This window comes from Antechinus flavipes, chromosome 5, assembly GCF_016432865.1.
Source record: "Antechinus flavipes isolate AdamAnt ecotype Samford, QLD, Australia chromosome 5, AdamAnt_v2, whole genome shotgun sequence".
NCBI lineage: Eukaryota > Metazoa > Chordata > Mammalia > Dasyuromorphia > Dasyuridae > Antechinus > Antechinus flavipes.
The window spans coordinates 249,720,478-249,745,469 of record NC_067402.1 but is presented as its reverse complement, the minus strand read 5'-3'; the positions used below and the strand labels follow the sequence as shown (position 1 = coordinate 249,745,469).

The 24,992-nt window shown below is 33.6% G+C and overlaps 1 protein-coding gene across 1 annotated transcript in view; it reads right to left on the bottom strand.

Annotated features, from left to right (window-relative positions):
* Positions 1–24,992, bottom strand: part of METTL25 (methyltransferase like 25) — a 161,814-nt gene that overhangs the window by 103,690 nt on the left and 33,132 nt on the right. Inside the window, exons 3-4 of the mRNA XM_051963208.1 lie at positions 20,963–21,069; positions 3,355–3,984 (exon numbers count right to left, since the gene is read on the bottom strand). Coding sequence (XP_051819168.1) covers positions 3,355–3,984; positions 20,963–21,069 — 737 coding nt within the window. The remainder of the gene's footprint in view (positions 1–3,354; positions 3,985–20,962; positions 21,070–24,992) is intronic.

Genomic DNA, 24,992 nt, shown 5'->3' with positions numbered 1-24,992 from the left:
TTTTATCTCAGTTAGCTGTTGAATTTTTTAAACACTTATTGCACAACACAAACACATATATCATAAATCTTAATGTTGTAATAAATAGAATTTCTTTATAAGGTTTTAAAAGTCAAGAATGAACAAATATTATTTTAAATATAAATATTTAAATATTAAATATCAAAGATATATATAATTAACATAATTATATAAAATATTAAATTAAATTAAATATAAATATTATTTAAAATGCTAGCATAAATTAGAAAATATGAAAGTGATACACAAGGCTCACATGTACTATTCTGGTTTTTTAATACATCAAAGAATTATTTCACTTATATTTTTTGTGCCTTGTGAACTGTAGGTATTTTTAATAGATCCCTATTGAATTGAACATTGCAAATTACTTGCTATAATGGAATTTTGTTAAAAAAATACTATGGCTATAGGATTGAGAAATCAAGTCTCTAATTGAGAAGCATTTATTCTATACCTACTATGTATCAGGAACTACAGTTGGCAATGGGGATACCAAAACAATAACAACAAAATGAAACCATCCCTGTTCTCAAAAAGTTTACATTCTCTCAGATATAAAAATACAAATACGAAGTTATATACAAATTATATACAAAATAAATCTAAATTATTTTGAGATGAATGCAGCTTGGAATCTGAGGGATCAAGAAAAGTCTTCTGTTAAAAGGCAGGTCTTGTGCTAAGTCTTAAAGAAAGAAGGAATGCTGACAGGAGGAAAGAATGTATTCTTTGAATGAGGGCCAGATAGTGAACAAAGTCATGGAGAATGAGTACATGACTTCTCATTTATAAAATGAAAGGGCTGGGCTAGATCAAGAGTGTGAAACTTGAATTTAAAATGTAATTGGGAAATATTTAACAAAATAAATAAAAATACAACACAGGTAATATCAATTTGTGCTTTTCTAAGTCAATATGCAGGCCACAGGCATCCATTTCTGTTTGAGTTTGACACCACTGGGTCAAAGGACCTTGAAGATCATTTCCAGTTATAAGTCTATAATTTTATTATCTAGACAAAAGTATACATGTGAATTCAGTCATTTGAAGAATGAGCCACAAATCTTTTCTTCCTAGCTACTGCAGTATGTTTTTCTGTACACAAGTTAGTGGAAGTTTAGTTAATTCTTTCATTTAGATGCTAGAATATTTGAGATTGTAGATGCTAAAGAATTAAGGATAAATATCTACCATATATTAGAATAGAAATGTAAATAGCTTTCCCCACCTTGGATTCTTTTTTCATGTAAATAGTATGCAACAGATACAATCTCACACAAATGGTATACAATATACATGTAAATAGAATACAATACATTCTTTTACAGATTAACTATTACACAGAACAACATCAAAAAAAGCATTTGTTTTATATGAATATCACATCTACAGAATCCAATGTAAACAGAATCATTATTTCTGACATTATTTCTATGAAGTAGGAAGCTGTAATTAAAATCTTTAGTGTTGTGATAATTACATAGAAGAGTTCACATTATAAGAGATGAATCCTAGTAATCCTCAGAAATATCTGAATTGATAATATATCCATATTGCTAGTACCTGGAAAATAGCCTTTAATTAGAGAACAGACCATTGATACTGACATTCAAGATGCTTTGGGAAATGTTTTAGTGATATTACTTTTTTAGATACTTAAGAGACATATAGGGGAGGTAGAATCTAGATAACATGAGGTTTTAATCTTATGTGTAAGTTTATGTGTTTGGGGTTCAGCACCAAATGACAAAACTGAAGATGAGATTTACTCATGTGAAAAATTTACAATTCCCATTCTCTTCTCAAAAGGTAGGTTTATTTAGGAGAAGAAGTTACACACAAAACTGAAGAGAAACCACAGAAATTTGGAATAATAAATATGAAATAGATTTGGGACAGCAATACAAGGAAAGGAGTTTGGAAGAATCCATTAAAGAAAGAAATCTATTAATCCAAAAAAATATGCCATGAGGTAAAGGTTCTCCATTGATTGTCAGGCTAAATCTTTGGAGAGATTTAACACCCTAAAAGAGTTAGTTATAAGAAGGAGAAAGACACCATGAGTCATGGGGCAGGGGTGAAGAGAAATATCCATGCCATGGCGTACTAACACAAAAGCAAAGATAGCTCAAGCCATGGACAGCTTTATAGGGGAAATTTAATCTTGGAGAAGAGGGTTGACATAGCTTGGATTTCTGACTGGACATAGCAAAATGGGGCTACTCATGACCTCCACAGTGGGTGAAATTATAAGGCTGATCATCCCCATTAGTGCCCCTTCCTGCTTGCCTCAGGGTATAATCTTAGTACTTCAGGCTTTCTCTGCCAATCCCACCTAGTTACCCAGAACCTCATCTCTCTGGTAACTGAAAAACTTGCTCAAAGACACATAGCTAATGCTAAAACCAAGATTTTAACATAAATTCCTGTTTCCAAATTCAGTTTTAGTTCTCCTTCATCAACAGTAGAATTTGTATTTTATCCTGTAACTCATGAAGAATCACCAAAGGTTTCTAATCAAGAAAGCAACTGATCAGACTTATTATTATATATTATTATTATTACATTAGCAACTGTGTGAAGTAGCTACAGCAAAGGGAAAGTGTAGGTTTTTTAACTTGCTGTCCCATGGGTAGGTTTCATGGAGGTTAGTGAATTCAAGTGGGAAAAACATGCCAATATAACTGGTTTCTTTTATAACCTTATGTATTTCCATTATGCATTTTATTTTATGCATTTAAAAATATTATCCCAAGAAGGGGTCTATAGACTTTACCAGATTGCCAAAGTAGTCCATGAAACAAAACAGATTAAGAATCCCTCAGTGAGAGGGTGGGAAAACAAGAGGGACTAATAAAAATGTTATTGCAATAATCCAGGTGAGAAGTAATGGGGGATCTGAATGGAGACAATGGCAGTGTAAATGGAAAGGGTCCACTGAGAGAGATATTGAGGAGGTAGAATAAACATGACTTGGCAAGTGGGAAGTGAGAAAGGGGAAAGAATCAAAGATTATTGAGATTTCATGCCGATGTGGCACTTGAACAACTGAGATACTTTTGTTCTCAAGTTTCTATTTGATTTAAGCGACTTAGAATCAAAACATTCTTCAAGAAAGCTCCTATACTCCAGAATGTGCCCCAGTTTAAACTGTAGCTTATAAGGCCAGGAAAGATTAATCTAGATTTCTTTTCTACTGTTCTTTTTTTTTTTTTTTTAAATTAACCTATTGACAATTTATCATAAGGTTTATGGATTCAGCTGCTATTTTTTAAAAATTGCAAACATTTTAAAACAACTATTATAAATTTTAATGAAATATTTAACTACCTCCAGATCTGTAATGATGTCACAAAGTTCAGATTCTGCAGTGATAAAAGATGTTAAAGGTGAATAAATGCTGGATTCATTTGACTCCTTTGTTTGGTCCTTAATGGTCACTGGTTTTTTTCTTTCTTTATGCTCTTCAGAAAGTTTCCCATAGTTTTTAGTGGCTGGAGAAGCGAGTTTCTTGGCATCAACAGGCAAAACATTTAAAAGAGGAGATCTATTTTCCAGAAGAAAACTGCCAGCAGTTTGTGGCAGAGGATCAGTGTGATTTTCCATTTGCTTTGTGACAGAAATTACAGTGTCTGTGAAATCTGACAGAACTGAATCTGAGACAGATCTCTTGTCCTGATTTGTAAGACAACTGTTTATACTTAAGAGCTTTTCTTTGATATTTGTTTTACATTTCTGTTCATCTTGGGCTGTACTCTTTTTTGCCTTTTCTAATACCTGAGCATCGATATGTTTTCTTGACCGAGTTTGATAGACTTTCCAGTGTTTCTTCAATTTTCTGTTTCTTTCCTGTGCTCCATGAGTATTGACATTTGAGGAATCAATTCCATAAACCTTTAAGCCATACTGCATGGATAGAAAGGAGCTTAGGTAGCCTTTACCAGAGCCAAGATCAATCACCTAAAATAAAAAAGACAGCAGAAATCAAAAATAACTTGTATTAGCCCAAAAAACAAGATATTTTTAATCAAAGATTAAAGTTCCTAAAGGGAGAGGACATATATATTCAATAATTTTTAAAAGTATTATAATAGAGATATTTGATTGCGTTGGTTCTAATTTCAAGTTATATACTAATAACTGACTTAGCTATTAAGGTAGAATTTCATAAAAAGCAAGTAGTTAAATATAGAAATATAGCAAAATCTTTAGCTGATCTTTATATTTATATAAAAAGTAAACATAGTTAAATCAACAAATATTAATAATTTTAACTAAATGTAGTTCATATATATATATATACACACACACACACACACACACACATATATATATAAGTGCTAGGTCTTTATGATTCATTAGTATTAATCCTAAAAAAGAATTTCTTTGACCAGTTCAAAGGCGTGGAAACATCTTTTATTCTCTCCCATAAGTGATGAAAGCTCTTTTATTTTATTGGGTCTGTTTTTCTAAAAAGTCAAGACAGTTGTTCATAGTTTGTGTTTTGAGAACTTGGTTTAAAAAGAAAATTAGATAACTATTTCAATATAATTGGTTTTCTTTATAATCCTAAATGTTTTATTTTATGCATTTAAAAACATTATTCTAAGTAGTTCATAAATTTCACCAGATTGCCCAAAGGGATCTAGGACTCTAAAAAAAGATTAAAAATGCCTATTCTCAGTCCATTCTCTTCCTGAGACCAATAAACTTAAGTGCTTATCATTTATATTATTATATTGACTGCTTACATAACCCCAACCCCAAATCATATCATCTACGTCACTCAAGGAACAGAAATGTCATTGATTTAATTCTGGTTCAATCTAAATGTCTGTTTTTGATTTAACTAAGTATTTAAAAAACTATGCGAAGAACCAATGACAACCAATTCTCTCTGTATACATAAATAGCTTTACTTGGTGTGTCTTCTCTAGATATAAAAGAAATTAAACATAAAATTCCTTATCTAACTCATTGATTCTTAAATCTGGGGGATAGTTATATATATTAATTTGATTTCACAAAATCATCTAACTGCATAAAAGGAGCACACTTTAACACCTGCTCATTTAATTCTTTAAATTACTTTATGTTTGAAATTTTATAAAGAATTTCACCATACCTTTAAGATAACAAGAGCATTCCCAAGGTAAATGATAAAAGTGGGATTTAGAATGACTGATGTAGGATCTTAGGATCTAAAACAGATAAAAATGAAAGTGTCCAGCCAACGAACTATGAATGAACAATGAGCTCTATGGTGGGATACAAAGGACATTAAATTAAACGGGAATAAATTAAGAGGGAAAGTGATATACATTGGAAACTGATTCTTGCATTCCACCACTTCCTCTGACAACCCTACACTTCAGTGGTATTGATATGGTTGTAATATCAAATGATGTGATTTAGGACAGAGATTGATGAAGTTACTAAATGTTGGGATTTGGTCATGTGAAGAATTCACAAGGGCCATTGTCTCTGGCAAAAGGTAGATTTACTTAGAAGATGAGGTTACAGACAAAAATGAAGAGATATAATAGACACCAGGAATAGTAAATATGAAATAGAGTTAGTATAGCATATATTAAGGAAAAGGGTTTTTAACAATTAATGAAGGAAAAGAAAAGTTCCCTAGTGGAGCTCACAATTTATCAGATGAAAGATAACATCCCATTAGGCTGGGACATGCCCTTAGCTTGCATCACTCTAAAAAAGCTAAATAGTTATAAGGAGAAAGATACCATAAGGCATATTGGGGTGATGAAAGGAGAGACACTCCATGGCATGGAGGAGCACTGATATCACAAGAGAGTGCTATGGTTAGCTATAATCCAAGAAGGATTCAGTAAAGATGGCATGATCTATGGACAGATTTAGAGGAAAAATTTAACTCAGGGACATGACTCAGATTTCTGACAGGATATTCCATGGCAAGGCTGCCCAACACTTCCAGGAAGGGTGGGGCCTCTGGGATTTGACATAACTTGGATTTCTGACAGGTCAACCTCCACAGAGGGAGGCTAAACTGATTCCCATCAGTGGCCCTGCCTGTCAGATGGAGTAATGCCATCAATGATCCAATCCCTGTCTGCTAAACTGCACCCAGTTACTGAAGATTCTGTCAGTATAGCCCCATTTGAACATCTTTTTGGTGCTGTATCAATTGCTAATTTACCTGGAAATAGTCCTGTTTCAACAATAACAATAAAAATTCTGAGTCTCAATCTTGATTTTAAAACTTTTGCCAAGCCAAGTTCTAAATTTCTGGGAGACTGTTAATTTTTTGGAAACAAAGCCTATATTGTAACTATCTTTGTACCTGTGATATTGACCAGAGTGCCTTTTGCACTTAATAAATATTTATTATATTGAAATAAAGTATATGACGTACAACAAAGAAGATTGCTAGATGTAGGAAAAGTAAATACTTAATAGATGCTCACCATGTCTCCCTCTCCACCAAAAAAAAAAAAAAAAAGACAGTAAAAAAAAGATATAGAAGAAAATATCAGTCTATATTCTCTGAGTCCATCAGTCCTCAATCGGTATATATAAAACATGTTTTAATAAAAGTCCTTAGAAGTGTGATTGGTCACTGTGATGTTTAAAGTTACTAAATCCTTCAAAGTTTATTATCTTTGTAATATTGCTGTTGCTAAATTATTCTCCTGATTCTGCTTACTTTGCTCCCCATCAGCTTATAAAAGTCTTCCTATGATTTTCCCAAACCATCCCCTTCATCATTTTTTACAGCATAAAAACATTCAAACACATTTATATAATTTAATTTATTTAGCCTTATGCCAGTTGATAGACATGCCCTCAAGTTTCCAAACCTTTGTCAACACAACAAAGAATTTCTATAAATGTTTGTGTATACATACATACATATATATACACACATACACATATAGTTTCTTTTTCTCTTTCTTGGCTCTCTTTGTATATAGACCTATTGGCAGGATCAGGGTATGTATAGTTTAACAACTTTTTGGGTATAGTTCCAAATTGCTTTCCAGAATGGCCAGATCTGTTCATAGCTCAACTAACAGTGTATTAATGAACTTATTTCTTCTACAATCCCCTCCAGTATTTGTTGTTTTCTGGTTTTTTTTTTTTTGGACTTCTTAGCCAATTTGGGGTATGAGGAGGTTCCTTAAAGTGGTTTTAATTTGTATTTCTATAATTAGTAGTGATTTAGAGCTATTAGCACATGGCTATTGATTGCTTTTTGGGAGCTGGGTGGTATAGTAAATAAGAGGGCCAAGTCAAAGCCAGGAACTCATCCTTCTGAGCTCAAATATGGCCTACCTGTGTTAACTATGGGCAAGTCACTTCCCCCTATTTGTCTTAGTTTCTTCATCTATAAAATGGGTAGGAGAAGGAATTGGTGAACCATTCCAATATCTTTGCTAAGAAAACCTCAAATGGGGCTACAAAGAAAGATGACTAAATAAGAAAAAACTGATAGCTTTATTTGTTGCTCTGTAAGTTGTTTATTCATATCTTTTGACCATTTATCAAACAGGGAATGGATCTTATTCTCACATTCAATTTTACTATTTACTTAGCTTTGTGACTTTGTCACCTTGGCTATACTTTCCTGTGAGACTCATGTCTTTATTAGTCTCCTAAACAGTAAGAACCTTGGAGGGAAATGGCCAGTCACTGTTCAAATTTGTGATTAAAAAAAGGAATGAAAGACGAGTATCATCTGAAATGCACTCTAATTTTGAGAGAACACATTTCAAAGAGTTCAGAAAAGAGACTGAGATTATCTTGTCCTAAAAAATTCTAGAGGGAAAATCAACCTAGGAGAGATAGAAAGATTTTAGAAATTGAATGCTGGCACTTTTGTGTTTAGTGAAAAAGTGGAAAAAAATCTGGTGTCCATCAATTAGGGAATGTCTAAACAAACTCTGGTACTGAATATAATGCAAAATTATTGCACTGAAGGAAATGACAAATTTTAGGAATTTAAACTTTCCATGAATGGGACAATTCGAACAATAACTACAATAATATAGATGAAAAGAACACTAAAAGGTTGCTGAACTAAGAGAATGGATATTTCCTTTCAGGAGAAAGCTGGAAGACAAGTAGATTACATGTGTTGTCACACATGGTTGTAATATTGTTCAGTTTCCTTTTTTTTTCTCCACAAATTTCTAAGGGGCAGGGTGCAATTCTAGAAATGACCCAAATGACAAACAAATGGCCTTTATAAAAATATTTTTTAAATGGGTGAAATGCTGAAAATATAAAAAGAAAATAATTCCTATTGAGAAAAAGAATTTCCAAAGAAAACAGTGAGGATGTATGGGGACCATACTGACCAACTGAGATTTAAAAAAAAAATGTAGAGAAGACAAGCAAAGATGGAGGGGAAGAAGAATACAAAAGAAAGTATACTATAGGAATAGTAGCACCGAAGTGTATCAAGAAAAGCTGAGGAAAACAGGTTTATTTTAATTTTTTAAAATTCTGGGTGGTTTTTCAAAACTACATTGGAGAGAACAAGGAGAATAAAAGAAGTGACAAAGGATGCTTAGTGTGGGGGACAATTATATCTGACAGAGAGAAGAAAAATTTGCTTTGATTTTTACTTTGCCCCTGTTTTCTTTGAACAAAAAGGATAGCCAAAAAAATGCCTAATGGGGAGCTGATAATCTAAATGAGGAGACTATAGCAGACAGTTAGCTTAGGTGAATTCATGTCAACTGGCCCAGAAAAACCAATGCTCTGGGGTTCTGAAAGAATTCTGAGGCATGGTCAAATTTACCAAAAAAAGATCCTGAAGAAGGGGAGAGTATGTATGTGCAAGATTGGGGAAAGACAAATGTACCAATTTTTTTTTTTTTTAAGAGTAAGGGGAGAGAAAAGAATTCAGTCCATAACTCAAGAGTCCTGTGAAATAGATGTTTGGCAAAATCCTAAGATGTATAATTAAAGAGATGATTTATGACTCTCTCTATGCAGAGGATTCTTAGATCCATATATCTAATCCTTGTCTCTCTCTGAGAACCAGTCCCATAGTAGTCAATGCCTTTTGAATTGTTCTTAAATTCAGCTGAACATAAAAAAAGAATTCATGAATTTTCCCTGATGAAACCAACCCCTTTCCAAACTTCTCTATTATGTTCATGACAGCTAATTGGTATAATGGATAGACTGCTAGACCTAGAGTCAGGAAGACTTGACTTCCAGTCCTGCCCCAGATACTTCCTAGCTGTGTGAACTTAGGCAAGTCACTTAACATCACTTAACATGTTTGCCTCAGTTTTCTCACCTGTAAAATGGGACGACAAATAGCAACTTCCTTGCAGTTATTAAGGATTGAAGGAGAAAATAATTGTAAAGTGTTTAGCATGGTACCTGGCACATAGCAGTGCTATATAAATGTCAACTATTATTGTTATAACTATTATTTTTCTAGTTATCCAAGAACAAAACTTCAGTTATCCTCCATTCCTCATTTTTACTCATTCTATATCCCCATTCACTTGAAGATCTTGACCTTTTTTTTGATATATACATTTTTCACATTCAGCCACTTACTTCCACTCACATAATCAATACTCAAATTCAGGCTCAAGTTATTTCTCACTGGATACCTACAATATCCTTCTTAATTGGTACCTTAAGTATTTCCTGACTATAATAAATTATCTACACAGCTGTCCAAGTGATTTTTCTAAGATGCCATTCCTACAACAGATGCCAGTGGTACTCTTTTTCCCTCAGGAGCAAACATAAATGCGACTCTGATATTTAAAGTGCTTCATAAACTTGTTCTTCCTATATTTGCTGCTTGACTTGCTTTTTAAATCAAGGATTTGGCTAATCGAATAGATGGCATGATTATCACAACTGCTAGGACCAAAGCCATGAAGGAAGAGTTAATACATGGAATGGTAGCATTCAAAAATACTGAGGCTACATCATTAGGTCAAATCTAGTCAGTTAAAATTTAATAACCATTAACGTTATGTCTTACACTTGGTTTAAAAAAAAAACTTCAAAAGGCAAAATATGGAAAAAATGGTTAAAGAACAATTTGTCTGGAAAGGATCTGGGAGTTTTAGGGGACTGTTCAATATGAGCCAATTGTGTGATAGGAAAGCCAAGAAGTTAATTGTCTCTTGGCTTTCACTGAGGAAGCGCTGTTTCCAGGAATAAGGATGTTAGATTCCTGTGATACTCTGCCATGCCTGGGCCACATTTGGAGTATTTTGTTCAGTTTTAAGTATTTAAGGAGGACATTGATAATCAATTAGTCAATCAATAAACATTTAGCACCTATCTTGTACCAGGTACTTTCCTGGGTACAAAAAAAGGCAAAAGACTATTTTTCCTCCTGCTTTTGAGGAACTAACATTCTAATAGGGGAAGATAACAAACAAATATATAGAAACAAGCTTTATATAGATAGTTGAAGTGATACAATACCTGTCTTCAGGTATTTGAAGGACTTTTATTCTAAAGAATAGAAACATTCTTTTTTTTGGTCATAGGGGAGCAATGGGAGAATAGAGACCAATTAAGATTTGGTACTGAGAAAAACTTACCAATTAGGGCTAGTCAAAAGTACAGTGAGTTGTTTTGGAAAGAAACTAAGAACCAACAGTGGATATATAGAGAGAGCTGAACCTGAAGTCAAAAAAACCCGAGTTCAAATAGAACACTTATACTACCTGTGCATCTCTGCGCAATTCAAAAATCTTTGTCTGCTTCAGTTTTCTCAAATGTAAAATGGGAACAATAATACCTGTCAGTGTTGTTATAAGGATGAAATGAGATCATATTTGTGAAGTGCTTTACAACCTTAAAGTGATATACTGATGGCACCTAGTTATTATTCAGAATGTAGTGGGTTCACCCTTATAGGAGGATAGGATGTCTATCAATTATGTTGCAGAAGAGATTTTCAAGTAAAGTTTTGTAATGATTAAATCAGGGGTTTATTAATTTGGGATCTGGGAACTTAATATAGACGTCAATATAGATGGGCATGTTAGACAACTCAGAACTTATTGAGAATCAAAGTGAGTCAATCTATCACATTCCCTACAAATGATCATCTAGTCTCTGTCTGAAGATCTGTAATGAGGGGGAACTGACTACCTCCAGTGGCAGCCTATTCCACTCTTGGATGGCTTTAATTGCTTAGGAAATTTTTCCTTACACAGTTAAAATTTTTCTCCTTGCAATTTCTACCTTCTAATTTCTAGTTATCCAGTCTGGTACCAAACAGAACATGTTTAATCCCTCTTCCATATGACAGCCTTTCTTGATAACCCATTACAAATACTTGATGTTCTTTCTCTTTCAACTTTCCTAGATGCATTGATTTCTCCTCCAAGACATACTTCTAAGACTGTTCTCCTAGTTTCAGCTAGTCAGATTTTCCTAATGGAATACTCAGGTTCCAACATATTTCAGGCCTGGATCAACTCTCATCTGGGCATTTTCAACTTCTCTTAGGATCTGATCAAATATCTTCCTGGTTTAAAGATCTTTACCCTTTAGCTAAGAACTTAGACTCCAAAATGGGCTGCTTATCTAGACTAACATCCTAATTTTAAAGATGGGGAAATCAAGGCCCAGAAATATGAAAGGACCTGCCCCAAATTACAGAACTAGTAAATATCACAGCCAGAACCAGGACCAAGATCTCTAGGGCTTTTAATACTTTAACTAGGCAGAAAAGCTGAGCTCTAGTCTCAATCCTATCATTAACTTGCTAAATTACCATAAGCAAATCACCTTCTACCAATGAACCCCAATTTCCTCTGTTGAAAATTCCTCTTTTGAAGGATATGGATTATGTCTCTACTATGCCTTTCAGCTTAACAAATTCCTTTCTTTCTTTAGACACCAACATATCCAGATTTATCACTTCTTACTAGTTATTTCACCTTGATTTAGACATTTTACTGTCTCTTTTAAAGATTTATTCCCAAGCCAAACTTATCACAAGACAAAAAGGAACAAAGTTTCTTGACCTCACACTCAGGAAGGAAGAAAAATAAAAGAAAGGTGAGGTATACTATGGCATATTTGTCTTGCAGTAGCTTCAACAAGACAAGGGCTGTTTTCTCCTAAGAGCTGACCCGTCTAAAGTCTGTCTTGTCTGTATATCTCTTTTATCTTTACTATATAAGCTCCCTTCCATGAATCAAGGAGGAAGATTTCAGGGCTCCATTTTAATCACTCTCCCAGTACAGCAATCTCTCTATATCCTGAATGACAGATGAGAATCCACATATTACTGAAATACTACCACTGACAGAAAGTTTACTAACACATAAACAAGTCTATTCTACTATTAAATCAGATTCTAAGATTGAAATTTGCCTCCTACACACTCTCTCTCTCTCTCTGATAAAGAAGAGACAGTGAACCCCTCCACTACTTGGGGTGTCACAATAGATTTGGAGTATTACACCATGTTGTTTCTGGAGTTGAGCTGGATGGATTCAAGTGTCCTTTGAATCCACAAAGAGGACTGCATTTCAATCCAAAAGAAAAAGATATCCATACCCTGTGAAGGCTTCCTAAGGTAAGTGTGCTCTCCCTTTATTACAACACCTTTCTCTATTATCTTGTTTCTCACTCATAGGGAAGTAATTAGTTTAATAGCAGTATATAAAGGAAGCAGCTAAGGTGGCTCAGTGGATAGAACACTGGGCCTAAAATTAGTAAGACCTGAGTTCAAATCCAGATCTTTTCATAAGCCTCAGATACTTACTAGCTGTCTAAACATGGGCAATCCAACCTCTGTTTGCCTAAATCCACTGAAGAAAGAAACAGCAAACCACTTCAGTATCCTAGTCAAGAAAATCCCATGAGGATCACAAAGAGTCAGACATGAATAAATGATGAAACAACAAAAAAATTAAGCATTTCTTAAATCTTTTTAAAAAACAGGAAGACCATCTCAAACATTCTACAATGGATTTTTGTAGAGACAGTTATATGAACTTGGCAAATCATGTTATCTCCTTCTGCCAGTTACCTTTTCTGTAAAACAGGGTTGCAGGGAAGGGGTATTCTACATCAGCAATTCTCAATTTTTTTGGTCTCCACACGAAAAAATTTGTGAGGACCGTCCCTCAAAAAGATTTTGTTTATGTGAGTTATATTTATAAATATTTAAAGTTTCAAAATTAAAACATCTTAGTATTATTATAAATAGCCTAACTCACAGATCCCATGAAAGAAAATCATGGACTTCTAAGGACTCTGGATCAGAATTTTAGACTCATTGGACAAGATGATCTCTTAAGGTCCTTTCTAGTACTAAGACTCCATTATATGCCCTGGCTGAAGGAGGCCACCAGGAAGATGTAGAGAAGAAAGTATTCTGAGGCCTTTAGAGGACAAATGAAAAAAAGATTTGGTGAATGACTAAAATTAAAGATGGAAGGAAAAAGATAAGTCACAGTTAATTCTAACCTACTATTTTACATGGTATCAGATCTGGAATCTGAGAAAAAGGGATATAACTTCATATATAATCTTAGAAATCATCACCAATTGGCAACAGTTGAATTACTAAAAATTGATGAAATAGTTGAGAAAAAGAATATTGAATGACAAAACAGAAAGTTCAGGATTGAGCTTCAGGGTATGATGAATTTCAATTCAACTAATTGAAAAACAAATATATATATATATATATGTCCCTAAATTCAGTGACTTCCCTCTTTCTTCCCATTAGTAGTTTTGCTTGTTTTTAACTCTGAACAGAAACCATCCCTAAGACAAAATGATTACTTGATATATTATTACTATACAATATATCTCAGCTTTTGATACTCAACACCTTCTTAGTTCCCTGATAGGAGAGCTGGAGGATGAAGCAAGAGGGAATTGCATTGCTAGTTAATTAGGAAACCTCTTATGGAAAGATTACAGCTATATTTTTAAGAGGAAAGAACAAATTATAGCTAAGGGAGTTTTTGATATGGATTAGTGTGAGAAATGGTCCAAAGTTGTAGGTGGGAAGAGAGAATCAGCTGAGGGCCTGTAGTAGGAAATGTCAAAGTTAAATATTCAAGAACTGCTTGGTGGAAAAGTTTATATCATCTGGTATGGATATTGATCTTGGGAAGGTCAATAATGAGCCCATGAAAGGTTTTGAGAAGAGTGATGATGTGGTCAGAGCTGTGACTGAGAAAAATGATCTCAGTGATGTAGTGCTGGAAGCAATGAGTTTAATGAGAGTAAAATTACAATCATCTAGCCAAAAAATGCCTTCAGACATATTATTCCCACTGCTCAGAGGTACCCTTCCCCACAAACTCCATCAAGCAGTCTTCTGGTCTGTGTCAAAAAAACCTTCTCAGACCTTACCTCTCCAAAGCCTAAAACTGCTATGTGAAATAGGAATATTTTCCTTTCCCATTCAAGAAGACTTTACTCTCATTTCCAAAACAAAAGAATAAAAACGAATTAAAATGTTAGAAGGGATTTCGCTGGTTATCAAATTCAATATTCTTCACAGAAACATTCCCTTGCTTCAACAGCAATTCAGACAGAAAGCCATTTACTATCTTTTAACTCTTCTGGGATGAAGAATTCATTACATCACAAGGGATCTTGTTTCATACTAAGATCTATTCTAATTATTAGAAAATTCATCCATATTCTGAATTAAAAAGCTATATCCTCCATTAGTTCCATTCACTAGTCTTCCTCCTTCCATATGGAGAAATATCTATTTAATAAAGGCTTTTGTCCTTACCAAGTCCTTCTTTGGGCTAAATCTTTGTTTGGGTTTAATTTTTTTTTTAATGTATTTAATAACAGGCAATCTACAACTTATGAATGGGTTGTGTTCCAAAAGTTTATTTGGAAGTTGGTATTTGCAATTTGGCTTTGATTTTCCCATAGAAAAATATTATAAGTGATGGTCAAGTTTTCAGATCAGCTTACAAATGGCTAATTAATCCATATTATAGTTGAAATATACCACTAATTCAAAAGCTTGAATAATTAGTATCTAGAACAAGAGGTCTTCATAAGACAATTTCTTCTTCTATTTTTAAGGATGAGGCAACTCTAGGCACAATTTCAAATTAAGGAAAAACTGTCTTTATCTCTATTCTGACTCATGCTGCTGCTGTCTATCTTTCTATCTCTCATTGTCATCATGCGGCCGTACACCAGAGGGATGATAAATCTATCCTGTCCCATCCCAGAAGTGCTGAAATCAAACAAATTGATTTTCTAGCATAACCCTCATTCAAAACATATTCCCTCAGTGTAACTATCTCAGGAAAGCATTTGGAGTAAAGCAATGTAATTTGATTAATTTCCACTACTTTTAACCTGTCAGCTAAGGGCATGCCCCAACCTCATTGGATGTTTCCTTTCTGGTAGATGGCAAGTTCCACTAGGGAACTTTCCATCATTTCTATCATTAATTATTAAAACCCCTTTCTAGGCTCTTCCAACTCTTTCATATTTACTGATGTGTACTGTACCTCTTATTTTGTCTCTAACATCTTCCCTAAATAAATTCATCTTTAGCCAAATAGAATGGCCATTGGGAAATCTTGACATGACTGAACCCCAATTTTTGGTATCTACCACCATTCAGTGTCCATCAGCCACACCACTTCCATCCTTTCACACACTTAATCAACTTGATCATATCATACCTCTAGTTTATGTTCTCCCTTCCATCCCCATCCCCAATAAAATCTTAGTTCAGGCCTTTTTTGCATTTTCATTAGATTATAGTAACAGTCTTCCAACTGAGTTCTTCCCTCTTCAGTCAATCCACTGATGTCAAAAACATGTAGTTGATGCAGAATCTGATCATACTACTCTTCTATTTTAAACCTTTTTGTGATTCTATTACCTACATATTAACTAAAACAAAACTCCCTAGCCTGGCATTCAAAGAAATCTTTCTACTTTCTAGCTTCAACTTACTTCTTCCTCTTCATCCTTCCCTCTACATACTTGCTTAAGTCAGTTCTCCCAGGTGGAAGTGTTTCTGGCTCATCTTTATCAACTGAAATTAAGCCATTCCACTTGGTACTCCCTAAGTTTACTCAGAATATTTTAAATCCTGACTATCTACGTAGCCTCTACTTTCCACCTTTGGCTTTAAGAATGGTAAGCAAATTCACATGCCTATTGCCTTTTGGAATAATATCTCCATGATATAATAATGTCTCTTTTATTCTACCCACCATCTTTATAACTTCATAGATCAGATATAATCCCTTTATGCCATTCATCTCCACTGTGGTTGGTTTCATTAAAAAAGATAAGCTCCTTGAAGGCAAGGACTATCTGACTTCTAAATTTCTGTCACCAGGAATTTCTTGGCATTCACTAACTTGGCACTTATTAGGTGCTTTTCATTAAGTCAATATTTGCCTCAAAGCCTTGATCAGATGCTACTTCTTCCATGACACTTTTCCTTACCCCTCAGCTAGAAATAATGTCCATCTTACAACTCTCTCCTGCCACTATTAGACCTCTTTTATAAACTCTGAGCACAAACCCCCCGCATTTTTCCCCACCACTGCACTCTTAGGGTCTGATACAAAGTTTTACTAGCAACAGATACTTTTTTTTTAATTTAATTTTATTTAATAATAACTTTGTATTGACAGAATCCATGCCAGGATAATTTTTACACAGCATTATCCCTTGCAATCACTTATGTTTCGTTTTTTCCCCTCCCCCCCCCCCCAAGATGGCAAGCAGTCCTATATATGTTAAATATGTTAGCAACAGATACTTAATAAATGATATTTAAATAGAATTGAATGAAAGGGTGCTGATGTGAATGGAATGTATAAAGAAAGAAGTTATAATTAAGGATATATTAGTCCATCTCAGATACCTTCCAGGGGGAAGAGAGGGTTATTATGACTCAGTGATATCACCATGGTTGTCCTTTGCCACTTATCTTTCTGGTCCTGATGAGGTTCTGAGTAACTAGATGGGTTGACAGCAAAAGCCTGAAGTACTGATAAAATTACTCCCTGAGGCAAATAGGGAAGGCACTGATAAGGATCAGTTAAACCTCACAGTCCCAACCTCTGTGCTAGGTTCAGTCAGAAATCTGAGTTATGTCAAACCCCAGACACTTCCCCCTCTAAGTTCCCTATAAATCTGTCAATGACCCATACCATCTTTGCTGGATCCCTAATTATAGTCCAGCATGATTATAGTAGTGTCTTGCTCTTCCCCCACCTCCCCTCTATGTCTTTCCTCTCTTTCTTCTTCTCATAGCTAACTTAACTCTCTTAGGGTGCTAAATCCCTTTTAGGATTTAGTCTGTCTGTTAAACACATACCATAATTCCATGGGATGTTACCTTTCTTCTGGTTAACTGTGAGTTCTCCTCGCTTTATTTTACATTTACCACATTTGGTAAATTTTGTCTGTAACCTCTTATCCTAAATAAACCTACTTTTTGCCAAAGAAAATATCTACTGTGAATTCTTCACATAACTGAACCCCAAAATTTGGTGCTGAATCCTGAACACATGATTTGGCTAGGAATTGCTCTCAATTCAGAATGAAGCTGTTTGTCCTAAGTTTCCCTCAGGAAGAGTCTTTTACAGAGGCCAGAATTCAAGGAGACTCTCTCCTTCAAAGAGTTTTAGAGAGAGCTTCAGGGTACCCCCTCATCATTATGTATAGTTTGAACTAAGAACTGCTTCTTTGAGTTCATCGGACAGAGTCATTTATGACCTTAAAAAGCAAATCACTCAAGGGATCACTTGATTTTTGTCATTTAAAAAATGAGGAGAGTTAGACTAGATGGGATCTGAAGTTCCTTTCTGGGATCCCTATAAATCTATGATTCTAAAAGAACATGCCACTAACTAATACCAATAGTCTGTTTTGGAAATGTTAACAAATGAGCCAGCCTGGTCAGTCAGAGAAGCCCATCCATTTATATGTAGTGGCTACTTCCTTCCAAGAAAGAGCTAAGCTACAAAAAACAAGTATAGGTTTACTTATACTTTTTATGAATATGTCCATTAAGAGAAAAATTCTTTTGTAAGTGCATTTCATTTCTCAAATAAATATAAAATGATTTCCAAAGAAATTCGGAACTTTTAAAGTAATAAATGAAAATAACTAGAGCTGAAAGATATAGAAATAATTGAGACTTTTGAAATATTTAAAATATTACAATTTTTTCAATATTGTTGTAAAACTAATCAACCATTTGCAATATTTATAGAATGCAAAATTTTTTTTATTTCGTATTTTTAAATAAGCTACAAAATATTACTAAGAGAATCATATTCCATCTCACCCACTCCACAATTAAAGACATGTGAAGAAAAAGGAATTTTTCTGTCTTAGAGTGATCTGTAATCTCACTTCATGGTGACTTTATTACAAAATATGTGATTTATTTTCATAATGCTATATGCTTTAATTAAATATTATATATGCAACATACATAGACATACATGTTTTAGTAAGTTTAACTAAAGAAATCAATATAGTATATAACTCCTAAAAATTTGTAATCTCTCCCATCTCGATTTAAAGGTAACCAAACCAGAGGCCTTTCAAAAAAACAAAAACAAAAAAAAAAAACAAATAGATTTTTTCCCCCTACAATTGAGAATCTATTTTCATCTCATTCCTAAGTATGAGCAAATAAATTCTAGCATAGCATATATCAATGAATAATGGAATAAACTTTAATATGAAGCAGTCTTTTTTCTTTTCTTTTCTTTTGCAATATTGTAGTGCTGTTTCTGATTTAAAAGCATTCAATATTCAGTCATAAAATATTTGGCATTAAAAAAAGAAATTCTTGAGACTTAAGATGCCTGAAACCAATCAATAAAGTTAGGAACATGCATTAACTCAAAATACATATTTTTTCATTGAAAGGATAAGAATTTAGATAGTAAAAATACAAATACCCAAACGAATTTCACAAATATCAAAAACAGTATAACAGTATCAAAAATAAAAATCATATTGTAACAGTTTACTTAATTTATCTGAGCTCCTGGAGATTCAATAGGATTAAAAGTTCCACAGAGGTACCTTGTTTGTTTGGTGCAAACAGGAAGTAGTTAGCCCAAGATCACTACAGCATTTTTCTTCTAGAAAAAAAATAAGTGATTAATTGTCCAAACCAAGAGGATAAGAAAGAGAGTCTAAATTTTCCTATTTTATAAAAACTACAAGTATTAAATATGAATTCTGAAAATTAAATGACTAAACTAAAATCTTATAATTTCTGGAAACAATGGTCTCTTGAGATAACAGGATACTAGAATTTGGAACTGGAAGGTTATATAGAAATCACAGAATCTAATCCATTACTTTTACACGTGAAGAAGGATTTTTTTTATCCAGAGTGAGAGTTTTCATACAACAAATGGAAGAACAATAGATAAATGATTTAACAGATACCCTAAAGTTATTCGTGAAATAGTAACTACCTTGTAATTTTTGTGAGGACTAAATGACAAAATGTGACAATAATGCTTTTAAAAAACTTAATGAATATTTTCAAAATTGAACTGGTAAATCAGTAAATATTTACTAACTACTATGAGATAGGCATTTTGTTGAGCTTTGAGGATACAAAAAATGACAAAAGGCAGTCTTTATTTTCAAGAAACTCACAACCTAATGAAAGAGATGACATACAAACAACTATATAAGAAAAATATCTTTCTAACTATCCATACATATCCACATAAATATTAAAAACACATACACATATATATTACATAGACAGACATAAGTATGAATATGTAGATATACACACACATGCTAAAATATGATGGATTGGGAAAATCTTCTTGGCTTCCTGGACTTGAAGTAAGCTAGGAGACAAAGATAAGGAAGCAGAGTATTTAAAACATGAGTGACAGCTGATGACAATGCCTATGGCCAAGAGATGGAGTATTTTGTTTGAGAGACAGCAAGAAGGCCCAAGTCAATGGATCAAAGAGGATGTGAAGGGAATAAGGGGAAAGAAGATTAGAAAGATGAGTGAGGAATGTAGGGTAGGAATAGTGGAATAGTGGTGGAAGAAGGGCTTTGAAAGTCAAATAGATTTTTTATTTGGTCTGGAGGTGGGAAGAAACCATTGATTGAGCAAGGGATGCTATACTTTAAGAAAGTACTTTAATGGCTGAAGAAATAATAAATTGAAATGAGAAGGCATTTGAGGCTCCAGCAGGCTATTGCAACAGTCCAGAGGTGTGGTGATGAGGGCCTGCACCAGAGTGGGTACAGTGTCAGAGGAGACAAGGAAGAATATTTGAGAGACTGTGCAAAAGTAAAATTGATAAAAATTAGCAACAGATGGGGATGAAGGGCAGAGAGTAAAGAATAAAGGTGCAAGTAGGTTTGTGGGCCTGAAAGACTGGGAAAATGGTATTGTCTTATGGGGAAAGCAGGGGAGAGATGAAAGTGGAGGAAAGGTTTGGAAAGGACTCATCCTTTTCTCTGATATATTTTAGTAGAAGTCTGATAGATTGGAGGAATTCTGTAATAATAGTAAAGATTCTTTTGAAGATGAATAGCTATAATTATAATGGCCTGAGAGTAAAGTACTTACAGTTATATAATATGTTCCCTGCTTTTTATGGATGTTACCTTCAACTATCATTTAAGCAAAGGTCTTTGAGCTTTTGTGGGTCCTAGACCTCTCTGACAGTTTGATATAGATCTAGGACTTTTTTTCAAGAAAAAGTTTTGAATGCATAAAATAAAATCCACAGGTTTGCAAATGGAAAAAAAAATGTATTGAAATACAGTTATCAAAAATTTTTTTAAAAATTCAAAGTTCATGGATTATGGGTTAAGAACTCCCAATTGAAAGCTTTCATAGCAGTCAGGAGATTGGAAGACAATGAAATATTAACATGGCAGATTTTTGATTCCCCAAAACAGACAGGTAACTTACCTGTTTTATGCCACAGAAATCTGCCATACAGCCTATAAGTTCTGACATCACTTGAACTTCATGAGATTTTTTGGCATTCATAAAATCATCTGGTTTTACATTATTATCTGGCACAAAAAAAAAAAAAAAAAAGCATAGGGTTAAGATTCAGCCATAAAAGAATCAGTTTAATTTGAATCATTGGGTGTTTACCATATACCCATAAATTTGTTTCACAATTACACTCACATTACACTTCTATTTCGCTTGGATGATGAGTCACTAATAATTTAGTGGCTATAATTGCACATCTGTATTGAGTCTGAATTAATAAAGCAGTAATGGGGATACAGGAAATAGTGCACTAATAAGAGAGTAGAAGGAGATAAAGAATGTATGTCCTTTCTATAGCATGTTTACAAAAAATATTAATTTCCTTTGTATTTTCCCAGAATTGTTATCTATCTCAAGACAAGCAAGACATAAAGGATCCTCTCAAGAACCAATCCTAGAGCATAGCCTGCTGCCTGCTGCATTCCTCCAGATGAATGATAATACCATTATTTCTGCTGCTATGCTCATCATCTCAGATTAGACCCATTCTGAATCATCATCATCTGGTGCATGAAAGGAGAGCATGAATAACATTTCATCCCTTTGGGGATAAAATGGGTTCTGCCATTGTAATTTCTTTCCTGAAAACTGTTTTTACATTTCTATTACAATATATGTCACATATACTACAATTTTTCTATATTTCACTGTAATAATAGTAAATTCAACAATGTCATGTCTTTCCAGCTTTTCAAACTCTGAGACTTGCCTCCTATACAATAAATTTGAAATAAAAGCCTGTCGGATAAGTTTAAAGTCCTCATTAGAGACAGAAGCCAAAACATTTTCTCATAGTAAAATCATTTTCAATAATATAGAAAAGCAGGCACCCACACCTACACACACATCCTTATACAATAAAACATTTATTTCTAGGTGATTTATCAATTTGAATTACTTTTTAAAAGCTGAAGGAAAAAAATTTTTTCACAAACAAAATGTGGGATAGTGGTCAGTAATTAAAATGATTTTCCCACTAAGAATCTTAAAATTAAAATCTAAAAATTACTAAGTTCAATGAATTTTGAAAGAGGGCTTATCATGAAACTAAAGGCACAGAGAGTACAGATTAAGTATCAACCAAAAAAGAGGATTAAGGTAACGTTATCTGCTTAGCCTGATGAATTTCAAATATGTAAAGAGAGGCTTATATAATAAAATTTTTAAATTTGAAATGACATATTTCCCTTCATTTTTTCCTTGATTTAGACACATTTTAAAATTTTTTCCTACTTATCTAGTTTTTAAAAAATTAATCACTTTATGCATAAATAAGACATTTTAGCTTACTTATTCTTTTAAATAAATTTTCACAGTATTTTAAAGAAATGATAAGTTTTTGTCTTAGGTTGTATTAATATATTTCACCAACTCAATGATCAAAATCCAATTATGAAATTAGAGGACTTCAGTCCAAGATAAGGTGTCTGCAATGCATTTATAACAACCTTGAAAAGATATTTAAGATCTTGCTTTATATCTTTGAACTGGCTTTTCTTGATCACCATTCTTTTCTAATGACTCACACAAGAACAATTTAGATTAAATGAAGTCAAATTTTATAATGAATGAATATGTTAATCAAAAATTAACACTGTATAAAGACTGGAGCTATGATTTCATTGGTCTAGGGAACTCCCAGGTGAAAAAGTTCTTTTTATTAATGCAAATCAGCAACTTTCCTTCAATTTATAGAAAATCTTCTAAACCAAAGATGTTAAACTTGGGCAAAACTACTCAGTGCTTTTGAACCAGATGGAACTACTGAACTAGAATGAAAATTGGAAAATACAATTAAGACACAGACAATGTTAATTTATGGTTTTCTAAGTAATATGTGAACCACAAGGATCTATTTCTATTTGAGCTTGAAACCACTTAGCCTAAATCTTATTGTTTGGCCTTCACTCTCAAAGAGGACCATGATATCAGGAAGATAATTCCATGACATGCAAGTAAGTAGGATAGGAGCAAGGGAGGGCTGTGTAATCATCAGTCTTAGTCTCTCATCTGGAATAACAAAGTCCAGTGGTAAAATATAGATCAGGAGATGGCCTCATCCAAGGCAATCCCAATAGACTTTGAATAGAAAATGCCATCTATGTCTAGAAAAAGAAGTAGAGAGATTGAATGTAAATCAACACATACTATGTTCACTTCTTTTTTCTGTTTTTTTCTTTCCCATGCTTTTCCCTTTTATTATGATTTTTCTCTATCAACATGATTCAGAAAGCAATGTGCATTAAAAAAAAAAATAGATAGATAGATAAAGAAATGACCCCAGATGCAGAAGGAAACCTTGTTAAGATCTTTCCCAGGTTTTAGTGTGAATGAGTAACTAATAATGGTCTCATTTACCTAGTACAAAGGAGAAAAAAAATCAATCTGAGAAAGGAAGACCCTGGACTGTGTGGATTACCACAAAACGTGATGAAAAGAGATAAAAGATAAAAGAATCCGATCATCTTATTTGTCTCCTAAGGAACCTGTATGGGGGCCAAGAAGCCACAGCTAAAACCGAATATGGCACAGCTGGTTGCTTTAAGATTCAAGAAAGCACAGGTTGTATACTGTCATCTTCAATATTTAACTTATATGCAGAGTATAACATATAAAATGCCAAGCTGAATGAATTAGAAGTCAGAATTAAGGTTTCTGAGAGAACGATCAACAATCTCAGATATGTAGACAATAACATTAATGGCAGAAAATGAAGAGGAAGTAAGAAACCTCTTGATGTGGGTGAAAAAAAGACTGTAAAAGCTGCTTGAAGATTAACATTAAAAAAAAGAAAATAAAAGAAAAAATGAAGACTTTGACAATTAGTTACGTCAATTCCTGGCAAACAGAGAAAAAATAAAAGCAGTAAGCAGTATCAGATTTCATATTACTGGGCTCAAAAATCCCTTCAGATGGCAACTGCAGTCATGAAATTTTAAACTAGTTCCTGCTGTACTCAGGGGCATAGTAATTACATGGCCTGCTGTATGTTTAACACCTCTCTTCTAAGGCATTATTATGCCTAAGTAACACAGGACACTAACATCCAAAGGGCACTGAGGTCCTTCCTAACTGAGGAGGCAACAATTCTGAACTAGCAAAGCAGTGAAATGAATGAAGCTTTTTTTTCCCCCCTTTCTTTTTTAATGTTTTGACTTGTCTTTCTTAAACAATGACTGGCATTGTGGTATCTCTAAAAGTGGTCTCTAACTTGAAATATTCTGGTTTTAATTTCAAACTGTTGGCTGATTTCAACATCTCCCAAGAGGCATCAACTACAAACAAGAAGCAGCTCAATGTAGAATTCACACTAGAAGATACTCTCCTAATCTGAACCCAATATAACAGTTCATTTTGCTTGACTGTATATAGCTGTTACAAAAGTTTTGTTTTTCTTGCCTTTACAATTTAGGAAGAAGAGAACATAGCTCTGAAAATAAAATCAAATTTAATGAACTGAACTCAAACCACCAAGGCACTGGCAAGGGGAAGATCATAATACTGATAAAATGCTTAAGAATTCATTCTAATGAACAAAATAATACTTAAAAGGAAAACAAATCCTAAAAACAAAACAAAAAAATGAAGTGATTTGAAATTTATATGAAAGAAAAAAAATATCATACAAGTATTACAGCATGTTGGTAGGGAACTGATATTTGAAATGTGGCAACAAAAGAATATTAGTTTGCCTCAGCAAAAATGACAGCTATTAAGTACAAACAGAACCAGGAGAATTTAATACTGGCCTGATTTAAGTATTTGATGTTTATATTTCTACTAAAGGCAAGTAATAGAATTTTACAAGTGTAGCCAGGTCTTTGTCCCACAAGAGAAGATAAATGATTTTGTACACTTAAAGTTAAAGGGGAAAAAGGAATTGAAGGAAAGAAAGAAAAAAGGAAAGAAGGAAGGAAGGAAAAGAGATAGGAAGGGA